The sequence below is a fragment of the Podarcis erhardii genome (assembly GCF_964252035.2).
Source record: "Podarcis erhardii genome assembly, chromosome: 10".
NCBI classification, from domain to species: Eukaryota; Metazoa; Chordata; class Lepidosauria; order Squamata; family Lacertidae; genus Podarcis; species Podarcis erhardii.
In genome coordinates this window covers 40,068,788-40,085,720 of record NC_138500.1, presented here as the reverse complement: position 1 = coordinate 40,085,720, position 16,933 = coordinate 40,068,788, and the positions used below count along the sequence as shown (strand labels likewise).

The 16,933-nt window shown below is 41.2% G+C and overlaps 1 protein-coding gene across 2 annotated transcripts; it reads right to left on the bottom strand.

Annotated features, from left to right (window-relative positions):
• Nucleotides 1-1,524: 1,524 nt before the first annotated feature.
• TSPAN19 (tetraspanin 19) lies at nt 1,525-16,212 on the bottom strand. Of its 2 annotated transcripts, none has more exons than XM_081878329.1 (9): nt 16,200-16,212; nt 14,521-14,609; nt 14,350-14,422; nt 11,713-11,843; nt 8,910-8,984; nt 5,366-5,476; nt 4,720-4,863; nt 3,004-3,087; nt 1,525-1,874 (listed from the first exon to the last, which is right to left on the bottom strand). In XM_081878329.1, the coding sequence occupies exons 2-9, from the start codon at nt 14,596-14,598 to the stop codon at nt 1,803-1,805; spliced, it is 768 nt and encodes a 255-aa protein (XP_081734455.1). In that variant the 5' UTR covers nt 14,599-14,609; nt 16,200-16,212; the 3' UTR covers nt 1,525-1,802. The 2 variants fall into 2 exon arrangements, with proteins under 2 accessions (XP_081734455.1, XP_081734454.1); XM_081878328.1 differs by lacking the exon at nt 16,200-16,212 and adding an exon at nt 15,805-15,913.
• Between the last annotated feature and the right edge of the window lie 721 nt (nt 16,213-16,933).

Sequence of the window (16,933 nt, the reverse complement as noted above, 5' to 3'; positions counted from 1 at the left end):
GATGTAAGCGTAGGTCACGAAGAAGTTTCAAAAATATACCTTTTCAGCCAGGCGTAAAGCCTTGCTTAATAGGATGCTATCCCAGAAAGCCATAATTAGGTGAACGTGAAAACAATTAAATTATCACTTAATTGGGCAAGTTTTCATCTACTGATGTGTGATGTTATCTGATCCCCTGTGCAGCTATGGAATAGATACTGCAAAGCTGCTTAATTCTGCTGGGAATTGCAACAATACTTTCTGGCTTCTCGAATATGCTTCTGCTTGCTAAGATTCTGTACTCCAGTGCTGCTATATCAACTGAGAAACTGACTTTGTCTGCTCTGCCTAGTAGTGTTTGCACCTTGGTGGAACTCTCTGGTTCAAGATCATTCTTGACGGTTTGGGAGTTAATGTTGATAGGCACTATAGGCAAGCAGTCTCTTGCAAATCCCATCACTACATTATTCCCAAGAGACTGGGAAAGACCCCAAAACACTTGAATAGGGATGGGTTTTAACTCAGTGATGAGCATTTGAAGGCGCACTCATGTCTGTTGAGAAAGCATACGCAGTGTCCTCAGTGTGGCTTAATTCCAGGTAAGGATGCCTAGGATTGTGGAAACAAAACAAATTCCTTCCAGTAGCACCTTAAAGACCAACTAAGTCAGTTCTTGGTATGAGCTTTCGTGTGCATGCACACTTCTTCAGATACACATGCACACGAAAGCTCATACCAAGAACTGACTTAGTTGGTCTTTAAGGTGCTACTGGAAGGAATTTGTTTTGTTTTGACTATGGCAGACCAACACGGCTACCTATCTGTAACTAGGATTGTGGACTCAGCCTGAGAGCAGCCATCGCTGTACTTAATCTGCTTATTGCCATGCAGTTCAGTTTCTGAAAACTGCAGTGCTTACAACACAGGCATGCCTTCAGCTGTATGCATACCATGTCTGGCCAGATGGGGAAGTCAGCATTCTGACTGGGGATGAACTAAGAGAGATGCACTTCATGTTCACAGGGATACACAAATATTTACTTACTTACTAACTAACTAACTAACTAACTTATTTTCTATACTACCCTTCATCTGAGGTTCACAGGTAAGGTACCCCCTGCCCGTATGGGCCAGTCTTGACAGACTCTAGGGTTGTCTCACTCTAGAGGCCGGGAGCCAGCGCTGTCCGCAGACACTTCCGGGTCACGTGGCCAGCGTTACGAAGCTGCTCCGGCGAACCAGCACCAGAGCAGCACACGGAAACGCCGTTTACCTTCCCGCTATAAAGCGGTACCTATTTATCTACTTGCACTTAAGGGTGCTTTCGAACTGCTAGGTGGGCAGGAGCTGGGACTGGAAGACGGGAGCTCACCCCGCCGCGGGGATTCGAACCGCCGACCATGCGATCGGCAAGTCCTAGGCGCTGAGATTTTACCCACAGCGCCACCCACATCCTGTATGAGGTTCACAGGGCGATTTGCAATATAAAAACACAAAAATATGTACCATAGTAACAACAACAAAAATAACACACACCCCACACAGTTCAAAAGGCCATAGATTGTTTAATTAGCCAATAATTGCTACCTATTGCAGTTAGCTAAATTATTATAGTAAAACTAGAGAGAAAGAAATATTCGTTTTAAGTGTCAGACATGATGCAAACACAGATCCACCACAAACATTACTTCGTTTAATATGAAAGATCAATCATTTTACAAGACTGTAATTAATGTGTGAACACATGAAGCTGAAAACTGTGTAGTAGAGTACAAGGCGCTTAGTGCTAAATGCCAATGTGCAATGATGACATAGGCCTTTTGCTAATTCCTGGGCAAAACCATATTCTTCCTCATTGTTCTGAAGAGCCAGCCTGCTGCTACGAACTGAAGCACCTAAAAAGGTAGCAAAAGTTGGAGAAAATGCCCATGGTATTATTAATATTTGTAATACACTCTGTAACAGCAGGTCCCAGGGCAGGTTACAACAATTGAAAAGTCAGAATTAAGAAGACACAAAAGAGATTACATTCACAGGAATAGGGTGGGTCGTGAAAACATACGTCTCAGGTGTCAAAGGCCAGGTTAAAGAGGTGTGTATTCAGCATTTGCCAAAAGCTATATAGTGAAGGGATGTGGGTGGTACTGTGGGTTAAACCACAGAGCCTAGGACTTGCTGATCAGAAGGTTGGCTGTTCGAATCCCTGTGACGGGGTGAGCTCCCGTCTTCCGGTCCCAGCTCCTGCCAACCTAGCAGTTCGAAAGCACGTCAAAGTGCAAGTAGATAAATAGGTACCACTCCGGTGGGAAGGTAAACGGCGTTTCCGTGCGCTGCTCTGGTTTGCCAGAAGCAGCTTAGTCATGCTGGCCACATGACCACTGTACACTGGCTCCCTCGGCCAATAAAGCAAGATGAGCGCCACAACCCCAGAGTCGGCCACGACTGGACCTAATGGTCAGGGGTCCCTTTACCTTTACCTTATATAGTGAAGAAGCCAAATGTACTTCTGTGGGGGGTGAATTCCACAACTCAGGGGCTGCCACAGAGAATGCCCAATGTTGAGGGTGGTGGAACTACCAAAAGAGGCCCCTCTGAGGTCTGTAGGGAAGGAGGCCATCTCTCCGATATTTGGGGCCTAAGTCATTTAAGACTTTAAATATTAGCATGAGCACCTTGATTTGGACCTGGAAACAAATTAGCAATTAATGCAGTCGTTGTATTTTGGACCAGCTGAAGTTTCTGGGTCATCTTTAAGCCCTATGTTGAGAACAAACCACTGAAGGTCTCTTCACCATCAGCTTGTTTTAGACTCAGTATGGAGTCCCAACTCTCTGTAATATGTACCTATTTCATACACATGACTGGAATTTTTGTCCACGTGTGGTGTAATACAATTTTGTACCCACATGTGAAAAATGAAATAAAATAGCCACCATCTATTGTGAAGGTAATGTGGGACACACACCTTACTTAAGTGTCCTGTAAAAAACGAGTCACTGTCATTTAACAAAAAAACACACTTACTTCTACTGTTAGCAGTCCAGTATTGATTGAAAGTAATAGCCATGTATTTTCTTCATACCACGTCTTAATATCTTCTTCGCAACCCTGAGGGAAAAAGTGATATTTAAACGAACGTATAAACATACTTCTGAAGTCGAACGCCGTGTGAGTTGAATGTTTTGGCTCCCGAACACTGCAAACCCAGAAATGTGCTTTCCATTTTGTGAACGTTCTTTGGAATCCGAACATCCGATGCAGCTTCCGATTGGCTACAGGAGCTTCCTGCAACCAATCGGAAGCCACACCTTGGTTTCTGAACGTTTTGGAAGTCGAACGGACTTCCGGAATGGATTCCATTCAATTTCCGAGGTACGACTGTAACTGTTTATTTCTCAAGTTACACTCAATTATTATCTTTTACCTAAGACTCAACAATTTTTGGGGGGTGGGGGAAATGCCAAAGAGCAAATGTATTCCGTCACTTACTAGAGGAATGGAGAATGCTCATGTATAGGGTGAGAATGTGTGTGTCCTGTATGTGGACTTCTCATAGGCATCTTTTAGGCTATCATAGGAAACAGGATGCTGGCTAGAATTAGGTAATCTGCTTTTTATTCTTGGTTAACAGTTTTCAAATATGAACCTTCCCAGATACAGAGCATGGATGGGAAAGCGTGTTCTCATTAATAGAGAGCCCGTGTTGCGGTGGGGTCTGGAAGGCCACCCCTCTGTTCCTGGGCTTTGGATGACCATCTGCAGTGATTGGGCAGTTGGGTTGTTGGGCAAATTTTGGTGTTGCCATTTAGGGGGTTGGACCAAAGGTTATAAAATGAAGTCACGCAGCTCTGACTAGGCACTTTTGCTGTGTGCATCGGATCACCCGCCCACTCTCCCTAATTTTAGGAATCTTGGTTGACCTTGCTAAGCCTGTCATGGGGTCGCCTGCTTTTGGGGCAGGGGCCTAATAGGAATTTTGTCCAATTGGCTGATGCCATTTGGTTTTTGCCTACTGCGTAGCAAATCGTCACAACTTGTAAGGTTGCGGTTAGGCATTGGTTAAAAAATTGGTTGGTGGAGGGGTAAGGATTGGCTGTGCCTGCCCCTCCAATGGTGCTGCGGAAAGGGAATTCCGTTAAAGGAATCCAGGGGCTTGCCATTCTTTTGTCTGTTGCCCTGAAGGGGGCTTAGGGCCGTGCAAGCCCCCGGGAGCATGGGGGAGAGGAGGGTCTGGTGCCTGGCTCCATGCTCTCCCCAGTATTGTTTTCCCTTACTGGCTTTTGCTGGAATCCGGAAGTCAGTTCTGTCCCTAGGCGTGGGGACAGATAACCCTAACCAATGCCTAAGCAACCACTCACATTTATGTATTTTAATAAATTTATGGCCAAAAGTATGCCAAAAACCTTAAACAAAAATTATGTGTGAAGTGTGAATCATTTGGGGGTGGATTGGAGGACCTCAACACACAAAGCTCCAGCCAGGGGTCCCAGTTTGGCCAGGGGTTCCAATTTGGCCTGCCCTACACTTGACAGCATAAGACATCAGCTTTGGGCATGTACAGCTGCAGCTGTAAAGGAACAATCCATATTAATACAGAAGATTCCAAATACAGCCAGCCACTGCTGCAAGTAGTGTTTTCTTTCATCAGAAGCAGCAGCTAGCATTCCAAGCACACATAAGAAAATTTTCAAATTCTGCTGGGAGTACAGAAACATGCCTTACAATACATCGTACCCTTACCCTAGTATATGTTGCATTTTTCAGTGCATCACAAAACCACTTCTTCATGTTAGATGTTGTGCAAGAACATGGTACTTGATTTGCATGTTCTTTATTCTTATTCCATTTCCAGTCTGTGGAGTTGTATCGCCCACAACAGTGGAGCTGGAGAAGGAGAAAAGTCCTCAGTGTTATGAGTAAGTCATGTCAAGTTGCATGATAAAGTAGTAAAGTAAAATAAACAATGAAGCCCTGTTGTTAAAACAGGAGTTTCTTCTTACTTCCCCAAGTGATGAGAAAATCAGAGCACTGCTATGGGGTTTAATTTCCTATAGATATGAGGAAGGAGAGGAAGAAACAGAGAAAGGTCATGCATGCACCAGAGACTTTGCACTTCCTGTGTAATCTATGTCTTTTAAATTTTTACAAACAGCTTATTGGAAGAAAACAGCTTCCTATAAGCAGGCAGCATAACGGCTAATCTAACTTTAGAGTCCCAAAGAATTGCACCTCAGTAATGCTTCAGATTTCTTAGCCAGCTTCAGCTAAAAATTCCATTCAGTAATGTATGCTAAATGACCTTTGAAAGGAAGCACTGCAGGATTTAGGCATTTCATCTGATACAGAAAACAATGTGCTTGTTTGGTCTTCTACCACTATGACTTACCATACTCTGAATATTATTCAAAATAGTCCACTGATGTTCCTTTGCAGATAGATGTTTATTACCATAGTTAGAAATAAGCTCATCCATCTGAACTCTCCACAAGTCATTGGCCTGTTTACAAATAGTGTTAATAATTCCATTAGTGTGTCATCATTTTTTCTTCACTTTTAAGAAAATTGCAGTCATCTGCTATGGTCAATCAATGGCATTCTAAAACATTTAAAGTGGAGTCCATTGTTCATTACATACAGTTAAAAAGAGCCTGGGATGGAGCTAGACTGCCATTGATTTCAATGTTTCTAGCTCCTTAGAAGTATATCTTTCTGAACTAAGGCTATGTTCAGAAGGATGAGCTGAGCAAGCAGCACTTCCAATGCAGTCCCCTTGATATCCTTTGCTCTTGACAAAAGGTGATCACACACTGAATACTGAGAGTGGAAGGGACGAAAAAAATCATCTTTCTTCCATAGGAAGATCACCTGATGTTTAGAGAATGAGTGCATAAGAGTGCATCTGCACAGGACTCCATTTTATCCCTCACTTATAGAGGAACAGTGTTGTATGGGAATATAGATCCATAATACCTATACTCCAAAGTGGGAGTGCCGCTGTGATCTATCTGCTTGGTCTCTTTGGTATGAGCTTCAGGCTGCAACACTTTCTGACTCAACGAAGGTAGGTTGAAAGTCAGTTTGCAGCCTCTCCAAGGAAAGTTCACCACATGGAAGCTCCTCAAGCTACAACACTGAGCTTACAAGATGCATGGACTCCTGCTGATGGAAAGCCAACTGCGCACAGCTCTCAGCACACAGAAGGAATATGTTTGTCACATGCCAGAACCACAAAAAAATTCAGGTGGTTTTCCGTTGTGGTCAAAGAGCTGAACCCTGCACAGTGATGCCAGTGCTCATGACTGGCTCATCAGAGACAGGAAGCAAATATACACAGAGCTCAAGCAGCCACCACTTGCCCTCATGATGGTATAAGTCAATGAATATCTAGACAAAGAAGTTTTTGTATGCAGACAGACTTTCAGTTCTACTCATGCTCATTGTATCCTACAGTTCTCAAGGGAAATGAAAATAAACACGAATCGAAGAGCGCAGCCCTGCATGCAGCTGTTCTAGAATGAGAGTTCCAGAGCTTTCACATTTCGGAAAACCCTCCCTCTGCTTTCATCTTGTTGTCTAATGTCTGTATATTTTTCACATCCCCTTTTTAGCCGCTAGTCTGCTTCCCCCAAGGGCAGGCTGTGTCTAGGCTGCCGACACCCTTCCTGCCAGCAAGGAGACTACTGAAAAGAAGAAAGCAAAAAAGGGTGGGGGGTTAAAATAAAGTGATCCAGTCTCAAAGTAGCCACCAGGCAAGGGAAACAGAATCAACAAAGTGCATGCGACTTGCATGTTGAAAGGCCAAAACTTGAGGGCTGTTAAAATACCGTACCTATTTAAAAATAGAAACAGATGACACAGCTTTCTGTAAGCCACAGTTTGTGTATATACCCTAAGTGCATACACCATAACAGAAGGGCTAAGCTATTGCACATGTCAGTCTTTATATCTTAACAACAAGCATTCACAAGTGATAGGTACAATCCAGCTAGAGCCAAGCCCCTTTTGGGTTACTGTCCCATTAAAGAACTTTGCTCATGTCGCCAGCCTTCTCTGTGTGTACATTTGACAGCAAATGCTCAGTAAACTTTGGGTACCTTCTGCTTGCTTAATATTATTGTGCAAGGAGTTCCAAAAACTAGGTGTGGAAACCCCCAAAGGACCACTGTCATGTAGAAGCCAGGCAAATATCATGTGTTATCCTTAATTAGTACCTCTCCAGCTGAATGTAAAGCATAGGCTGGCATATATGAGACAAAGTGATCCCTCAAGGAAGCTGGTCCCAAGCTATTCAGGGTATTATTTTCTTACAGCAAGACCTTGACTTTGACTCGGTAGTATATAGGAAGCCAGAAAAAAGGTGTAATACATTGCTGATGAGAAGCCCCATCAGCAGCTGGTCTGTTGCATTCTGTATGAGTTGTTATTCTGGGTCACTGTATAATTTGTTGCCAACCATTTGTCTTGAGATACAATGGAGTGTGCCTCCAGGGGTGAGTCAAACTGATGTGTTAGCAGCACTGAAATGGCACAAGCCTGGGTAGTGTTATGGAGGTCCTGGGCTGCCCAGATGAGAAGACCTCCTCCTCCACCTCCCTGATGTGGCCCAAAGGAAAGCAGAGGAATATATTTGGCACCAGCACGGCTGCAGGAGTTGCCGGAAGAAGGTGTGCAAGGAACCATCCAACCGGCTTAGGGAGTTCACTTCAGATTTGTGTAGGGTTTACTCCTTAGCCTTTTCTTCTCCTGAAGATATCCCAAAAGGCCATGGAGGTTTAGGATCAGAGTTTTCCTTCTCTTAGATGGGCTACCTTCCTAGGTTGGTGAGCCCCATCTGCATACCTTCCAACATTTCTCTAATGAAAACAGGGACGTTCCATTCCATAATGAAAATTTTTACTATTTATGCCCCACACATCTTGCTCCAGCCTCTCTGGGCAGCTTCCAACATATATATAAACATAATAAAACATTAAACATTTTTTTAAAAAAATCCCCATACAGGATTGCCTTCAGATGGCTCGGGGGTCGGATAGCTCCATACCCTCCAACATTTCTCCAGTGAAAACAGGAGAACGTCCTAAGGAATAGCGGGACATTCCAGAATCAAATCAGAAACTGAGACAATTTCTCTAAATCAGGGACGTCCCTGAAAAATAGAGACATTTGGAAGGTCTGCATCTGCCCCTCACTTCCCTCTACAGCACATGCAGAAACCACCATCTTGACCACTCTTAGTCAGAAGTGGAGCTAGCTGCTCTGGCACCCAGAGCGGCACACATGCTGTGCACCCGGGGCAGGGCAAGCATCCCAGGGGGGCACCGCATGCGGCAATAGGCGAACGTCCTAGGGGCAATCGGCACAGCGATTTTGTCACCCCCCTCATGGATTATGCCTGGGTCGGCCCGCCCCCACCGCAACCCCCTTCCTCCGCCACTGCTCTTAGTTGCATCCATTCAATCTGCTGGAGCCTGTCTTTGCATGCAGGAGAAACCACAAAATCACTAAGGATTTGAGGCCCATTGGCTATCCTCACTTGGTTCAGCCAGTCAGTCAAAGCCATTCCTGGGGTGTGGCCACTGTCAAATGCTGACAGCTTCCAGGAGCCACAGGTGAGAGCTGAGTGTAGGGTGGACAAACTACCCAAAGGTGGACAAACTACCCCAAAAGCAGCATGGTGTGTCCCGCAATAGAGATACTATCTCTCCCATCATATCCCCATAGGTATATACATATACACGGTATAAATGGTGCAAATAAATAAATAAGCAATCTTTCTCTGTTAAGGTTTCTTTTTCAGATACATGCATACTCTTGAGACAAGTAAATGATGTGAAATGCTTGGAATACCTCTGCATGATCATGTGTAGGATGGTTCCAGGGCACTGTGCACTTGGCCACAATATACTTTTGGGTAAATAATAGGTACATACCATTTCCTTTCCTGTATATAGAACCCCAAGTATTGCCATTTGGATAACAAGGACAAGGACAAGAAGACCCATGTACTGAAAATAAAAATAGACGTATTACTAGGAAAGCGGCACAAAATGGCATTAATAAGCTCTGTGTGATTAATATAGAGAGGAATTTCAGTTACTAGAAATGTTGGTACCCGCAAGAAGAATTTATGTGTATTATAGGAATGAGTCATCATTGTAAAACATACTAGCTTTATAGCTGAGCACCAACTGCTGAGTGATGAATTGCGCTATCATGTTAGGAATGTAGAAAGAATATAGGAAGCTGCCTTATGGTGAGTCAACCCCTTGGCCCATCTAGCTCAGAATTATCTACATCGACTGGTACCTTCCCAGTTCAACATGGAGATGCTGGGAAATGGAGCTGAAACTTTCCACATGCTCTACCACTAAGCTATCGCATTCCAATTGGAAATTCAGATTTCAAGATACCATATCCTGTGTACATGCTGAGGGATGCATTTTGCCTTTCCCCAAGCATGTATATATTTACAATGCAATGCAATGACTTCATTTGTCAATGAGTGTGTTCTGAACCCAAATCTTAGCCTGGCAGCAAAGAAAGAGAACCTTATTCTTGACTGAGTAAATGTTGTGTAGTGAAAAGCAAAGCAGTAGTATGAGCATCTCCATAAGATATCCTAGCACCTTGGTACATACATTCGTTTCTTTCAGAGATTTTGTATAGTATTAAAAATGCTTCCACAAAGAAACAATCTCCCCTTCCAGCTAGAAATCTGGGCAGAGCCTTTGTTTTCTAACCAAGCTGTTTAAAGGTCTTGAATGAAGTTTACCTCCACTGAACACCCTTTTGGACACACATAGTTTCTTGTGTCATCGTTAGATATGTTGTTGTTTTGTAGAGTCCAAGGCATGACCAGATAAACTGAAACAATAAGTTGCTCTTTTGCAAAATGTTTGTAATGCAACAATTGTTCAGTTGTTACTCATTTGTTGCACAGGTTCCAGGTGTTTTCTCTCACATCTGCTTCAGAGAAATCAAATTTCTCTAATGCTCAAATTACAATATTGTGTAGAAAATGTAATAAACTGAGGAAGTCATTGTGATTTAGAATGCTGTAACCTAGTTGCATGAATATTATGGACACCCACTGAATAGATCCCATTAAATCACAGATGACAAGCAATATAACTTTTTTGTTACCTTTAAAGGCTACATAGCAGAGACAGATTTAGGGGAGTGTTTTAGCAGTTCAGCTGCACTGGGTGCTGAGCCTCAGGAGTGCCAGGGGATGCCTCAGCTATTATTTAGAAGGGAGTACAAGAAGCAGGGGGAGAATTTTGGCATCGCACAGGGCACCACTGAAATTTGAGACCCCAACGTTTGCCACTGTGCATAGCCCCTTACCAACACACTCATTTGCTGCAATACTCTTCAAAAGCCCTCCTCTGGGTGAACCTGCCCACTTAGATAAGGAAAGAAGCAAGCATAAGGGCCTTCTCTGTGGTGGCACCCCATTTTTGAAACTCTCTTCCTTTGAAGGCTCATTGGGCTTCTTTGTTACTCTCTTTTTTAATGCCAAAGACATTTTTTATCTTCTCCACGTTTTAAATATTTATTTAATTATTTGATTAGGATTCTGAATCACTTCTGATTTTACACACACACACACACACACACACACACACAACATCCTAATCAATGGGGGGTGGAATCATATATACAAAAGATTAAAAACAGTTTCATAATGTAAAAATGATTTTAAATTCAAGATAGACTGGAATCAAAAGCTCCACTTAACAGACTTGATGAGATATTTGATGAGATTTTAGTACTGATCTTAGCATCTGACTTCCCTCCCAACAAGTCCAGAATTTACCTGGTGAAGAAGGGACTTGCATTGTACATGAATATCTGACCAGTTCCAAGACAAAGTGGAAAAAGACTCTGAACAATTTTACTGCCCCCTGTAGTAAGACTTCTGACTTTGCCTTGAGACTTCAGTGGGAGCTATTGCCAAAGTGAAATTGGCATGCGGCATCTCTAGACTTTGACCTGAGTCAGTTTTTGCTCCTTTTCTGTACAGTACTCCTCTGCAGGCTAAGCACTCAACCTCTCTGTGCTGGAACACTTGAAATACAGTATTCTATTAAGGATATATCCCTGTGTACATGCAGTAAGATCCCATCAATTATTGTGCATTTTGTATCACTCTATCAACTTTGGGATGCAGAACAATCTCAAAGGTTAAACCACTTCGAGGATTGTGGTTTTTTTAATAATATTTTATTTGGATTTTTCAAACATAAATGCAAAAATAAAAAATAAAAACAGTATAACATATATCATAACATCTTTTCATAACATCTTTGGACTCCCTCGCGCCTCCCGCTCCCATTTACATCATTGCCAATTCTTGCCAGCAATTTATCATCTTGTTTACACTCTTATGTCAAATTCATTTAATATAATCTATAAGTTCTCCAAAAGGTTTATAGTTTTTTCTCAAATTTACTTATCATCTTAATTCTCACTAATTTAGTGGTGCACAATTATTTATGATCTAGCATCCTTTCTTAGCATTCAACCAAATTACAGTATTTTTTTAAATAAATCTTGAATTTCTTCCAATCTTCTTCAACCCTCTCCTCTCCCAGGTCTCGGATTCTGCCAGTCATCTCGGCTAGTTCCATATAGTCCATCAGTTGCCACTTTGAGGATTGTTGTGGGGAAAGCTAAGTGTGTGTTGCAAGCAACAACTTTGTGCTAAGGATATTCACAAGTTATACTTACCACAGCTACTAAACACCTGTTTCCTCGAATGCTTCCTAAGTATCCCAAGAGTCCAATAAAAACAATGATGGATCCAACAGCAAGCAGCATATGAGAAACAGAATCTGCCACTGAATGTTCACCTGTGGATACTAAAAAAATTGTAAAAATGTATTTTGTACTTTTAAATTCTTAATATGTGACACTTAAAACAAAATGTCTATAGCCATAAGTGAATATGTGAAATTGCTTATACGAGACTCTGAAACAGGGAAAATTGCTTACATAGACTGGCCTGTGCAAGAACATCCTTTCCTGATACAGGGGTACCTCGGGTTAAGAACTTAATTCATTCTGGAGGTCTGTTCTTAACCTGAAACTGTTCTTAACCTGAGGTAACATTTTAGCTAATGGGGCCTCCCACTGCCACTGTGCTGCCAGAGCAAAATTTCTGTTCTCATCCTGAAGCAAAGTTCTTAACCTGAGGTACTATTTCTGGGTTAGCGGAGTCTGTAACCTGAAGCGTCTGTAACCTGAAGTGTCTGTAACCTGAGGTACCACTGTATTAGGTTATTCATTCTAGAGATATCTATCCTAGTTTGCTGTCTGTGAGAAAATAAATCTTACTTTCATGAATTCTTGGATATATATATTTTTAAAGCCTATACATGTTTACTAATAGTAGTCACACTTGTTGTTGTTGTTTAGTCGTTTAGTAGTGTCTGACTCTTTGTGACCCCACGGACCAGAGCATGCCAGGAACTCCTGTCTTCCACTGCCTCCCGCAGTTTGGTCAAACTCATGTTAGTAGCTTCAAGAACACTGTCCAACCACTAGTAGTTACACCACTGAAACCCTAAACCTACCTGGAGGCAATTCTTGTATAGATGAGGGCAAACAAGCTGATCTTAACTCCAGGCAAGATAATGCTGTGGGTTGGGAGATTCCAGCTCAAGAAGGATTACTGCTATTTCTAGATAGTGCCCCCCCCAAAAAAAAATTCAATATCTGCAGTTTGGGGATGCTCTTGCATTGGTGCTGGTTGGGGAAGCCCAGGTAGCATCAATACTAGATATGTGTTTTTGCAGCTTTGGTTGGTATACCAACTGCAGCCACAGTGTTCCATTCTGTAATTGCATTCAGAGTAGTACTTTATGTAGGACTGCCTTTAAAGATGGTCCAAACTCCAACTAGTTCAAAATTCAACTGCCAAAGCCCTGAGAGGTAACTATTTCTCTGTGAAGCTGTCAACTCCACCCTGCTATTAGTTACATGATCACTTATCCTAAGATGAAAGAGAAATAAATCAAGACTATGTCATCTTGCCAGGCTTCGGAACTGAACTCTCAGTGACCCAATTCATTCTTTGAAGCTGGGAAAAACAAAACAAAAAAGCACCGAGGTTGGACAACTCAATGGTAGTTATCCTATGATGATAACATAAATGTACCCTATACTGTGCAGCAGAGTAGTATGTCAGCAGCCAGTTCATATGATAAAAGTGTATTTGAAGTCATGACTCATTGCTACATCAAAACCATTATTTTTAAAGGGTTTAGAAACGTTGATAAAGTAAGCAAAATTGTGGTCTCTAAAACAAGCCTAAACCGAATCTATTAAGATGGAGCCACGATAGGGAATCTGTTAGAGGACAACCATGATACCTACCAAAAAAAGCTGATTATACTGCATATTGTGTAATCGCAATTATCTAATTTTGTAAAAACAATGTTTATATTCCATCTTGCTATAGGGCAAAGTGCAATCAACCACCAGTTGTTACAATTAACTTACAATATCACACCATCACTCTAAATTAGAAGCCAGGTGTAAAAGAGTGAAGTGCATTTTAGAAGTTATGAATTGTGGTGGAACACACACACACACACACACACACACACAAATGAATGTGCCATTTGGGCATCTATTGCGTTGGGGATGTGCCATTCCAGTCCACTTGAGTTTGATACCTCTGCCCTACCCAGTGTATATTAGCTATAATATAACTAGCTATCAGATAGCCAGAGTTTGTCTTTGGCAGAACTCCCTACTATCAGCCCATTACTACTATTTATTATAGCCCATATAACTGTGTTCTAGATAATACTGACCCTGCAGTAAGAGTCAGTGTACACACTATTGCTGCTTTGTGTGGGGCACCATAAATAACACTCTTCTCAATTGCTGCAGTGGCACTGAGAAAATTATCTGGTACTTGTGATGAGTTGAGCCAAATAGCTTGCAATAAGAAGTGATATAAAACAGCCTCCACACAGTGGCTGTAACATGTGCACCAGTTTGAATGATGGTTTTTTTCTTTTCAGAATGACTGAATTGATTTCTACATAAATGCTGGAAAAGCAAACCATTCACAATGTTGGATGGTTGGTATATTGAAGCCAATGGGGCTAAGTTAGTATAAATCCAGGTATTACAGCTTTACAATTTTCTAGTTCAAGCCATCTGCTTTCTTTCAAGTTTGTATAATGAAGGGCATCATAACATGACAACAAGACTGATATTTTGATTCCTGGCTTTGTACAATAAATGTTCTATGGCAATGCTGCCATCTTGTGGGAAGTCAACATTTTAATGGTTAAATAGAATACGCTTTCCTTTAAAGGTTAGAGAAAGTTCTGGGCAGGCGCTTATACTTACGCAAAAGTCTGAAAAACCTGTTTCTGTCTAGCGATATCCAAAGACCAAAAGTCACAAGCAGAAGGCCTAACACCTGAAAGCAATACATAATGGCTGTTTGTATCTGAATTATGCTACAGAACTTACAGTTAATGTTTAATTCCTGTCTAACAGTACATGAAAACTTCTTACCAAGAAAATTCCATTGAGGATGTTTAAGAAGTATTTTAGTATGAAGAGTTTTTCGCTTCTTCTCATTTTGCTCTTCATTTAAATGGCACCTGGAAACAATGGTTGCACATTGTGATATTTATATAAAACTGAAATGCGTATTTCACATTAGTTTCAAATGTATATTGCCAGTAAAATGTATCCATGTTTTCTAACACAGAAAAAATTTAAGGACATAAAGTCTTCTGCAGTCCACTTTTCTGTCTTTCTTACTGACAGGTCAAGCAGAATTAACAGATACACATTTCCCCTGTTACAGATAGGTAGCCGTGTTGGTCTGCCATAGTCAAAACAAAACAAATTCCTTCCAGTAGCACCTTAAAGACCAACTAAGTCAGTTCTTGGTATGAGCTTTCGTGTGCATGCACACTTCTTCAGATACACACATTTCCCCTGTGTCACTCTCCCAACAAAGGCCATCATACAGGGTGATCAAAGCAGTTTCTGTGCCAGAACAAGACCTAAACCTCAACTGAAAATCTAGGCACAGGTCTAGGATTTCCAGGGTTTTTCCTTCTTCTACCACTTTCCCTGGGGAAATCCACATTTTACCACAAAATCAGAGCAAATGGCAACCAGGTTTTCTGGTTATTGCCCTTTGTTCCAAATTAGGAGTAAAATGTGGGTTTTCCCAGGGAAAGCATAGGGCAGGGGTGGGGTGGGGGGACTCTGCTTGGACACTGACCTAGAAATCCTGCACCTGTGCCTAGAAAGCATGTTCTAGGAGCAAATCAGCTCTAGGATTAACTCTTTGTGTAAGCTCTTGCAACATTATAGAGAGTTGGAAGAAAGGAGCAACTTGGTGTAAGATTGTATTTGGAATAGCAGATTCTTCCAGTGAGGATCTTAATGACTTTATTTATTTAATGTTACATGCTGTTGGATTGTAAGTGGTTTACAATATATATATAAAAAATCAAAATATCAAAAAACAAAACAAAAACCACCCAACAGGTATTTAAAATATTGAAAAGATTGAAATTCAATAGTAGCTAGAAATGGATAAAGCACACGTAATTTCTGCATGTCTGGATATGATTGGCTTAACAAAAATGTTTTAAGCAAATCAAACTGGGTGGATGCATGAATAATTGTGGGTTTTAAAAATTGTATCCTTTTGTATGACACCCAGAGAGCTTGTTCTATAAGACTTCTGACAGATATTAGTAATAAGTAAAACAAATAGGAAACTTCTGGCACCACTTATCTCATAATACACACAGCACAATATTATTTTCCTCTCACCTCTAAGGAAGCAAACCCACAATATAGTTCTTCGCAGATACTCCAATTTTAATGTTAATTCCAAATTCCACTGTTTAGATTTGCCACACAGTATGCTGTGTTGATAAGGATTTACTTCCTTGTTACTGCGGTTACTATTTACATGTCTTTGTAAATGATGTTTAGTTTGTTTGACACTTCCATTACACTTAATTTGCTTTCAAGAACCATTCTCTTTCTTTCTCTCCTTTCTACAATTTAAAAAACAACAACTTAGAGATGAGTTAAGGTGCTTACAAATCCAATGATGTGCCCAAACCATAGAAATGGCAAGTTTAGTCACTTGGGCTTAATTTCTACCTCTCGTAAATATATAGAATCCAGAGTCTCCCATAGTGCACTCACTTATAACATACCTTGCACATGAAGCCCAACCTCAAAACACACACACACAAAAAAAACACTAGTGAGACTGCTATATTAGGGGGAAAGGTAAGAAAACAATGTTTATTGGATTCAGTTCAGTTCTCATATACATAACTTCATACATATTTTCCAAGGCCTCTTAAGAGAGCTTTAAAAAAAATCAAATAAAAAAAATCAAAATGTTTTATTATTGTACTCTCTGTAAATGTTACCCTAGTCTTCGGAATGTTTTGAAACTGATACTTTGCTGAAATATAATTTAGGGGGAAACTTATTAACCCTTGGGTGATATTACTTAAGAAATATCATGAAGCAAGAGCATTCAGTAATGACACCCTAGAATAACCTAATGAAAGGAACAAAAAGGCCTCCCACTCTTTGCCATTTGAACTCTTGGCCATGAAAATCACATAAAACCTCAGAATAAATTATTGCAATTTTATTGAAGTTAGTACTGTATTCACCTCTGTGTGAGTGATATTGCTTTGTCAGTGACGAAGCCTTCAGTGCCATTTTACATAGTTTCTAATGAGGGCAGATGATTTTGCTCTCACATAGCCTATAAGGAGAATTTCTGAAGTGAGGAGACTTGGATTTTTCATGATTTAACACCCTTCCTGATTTGGCTCCCTTCCTAACTCACATAGGTACTCTCATGTGGCTGAGAGTACCGCATGCTCCCAGAGGTGTCCCATGTCTAGAAACAGAGCTTTTAGCTAAAATT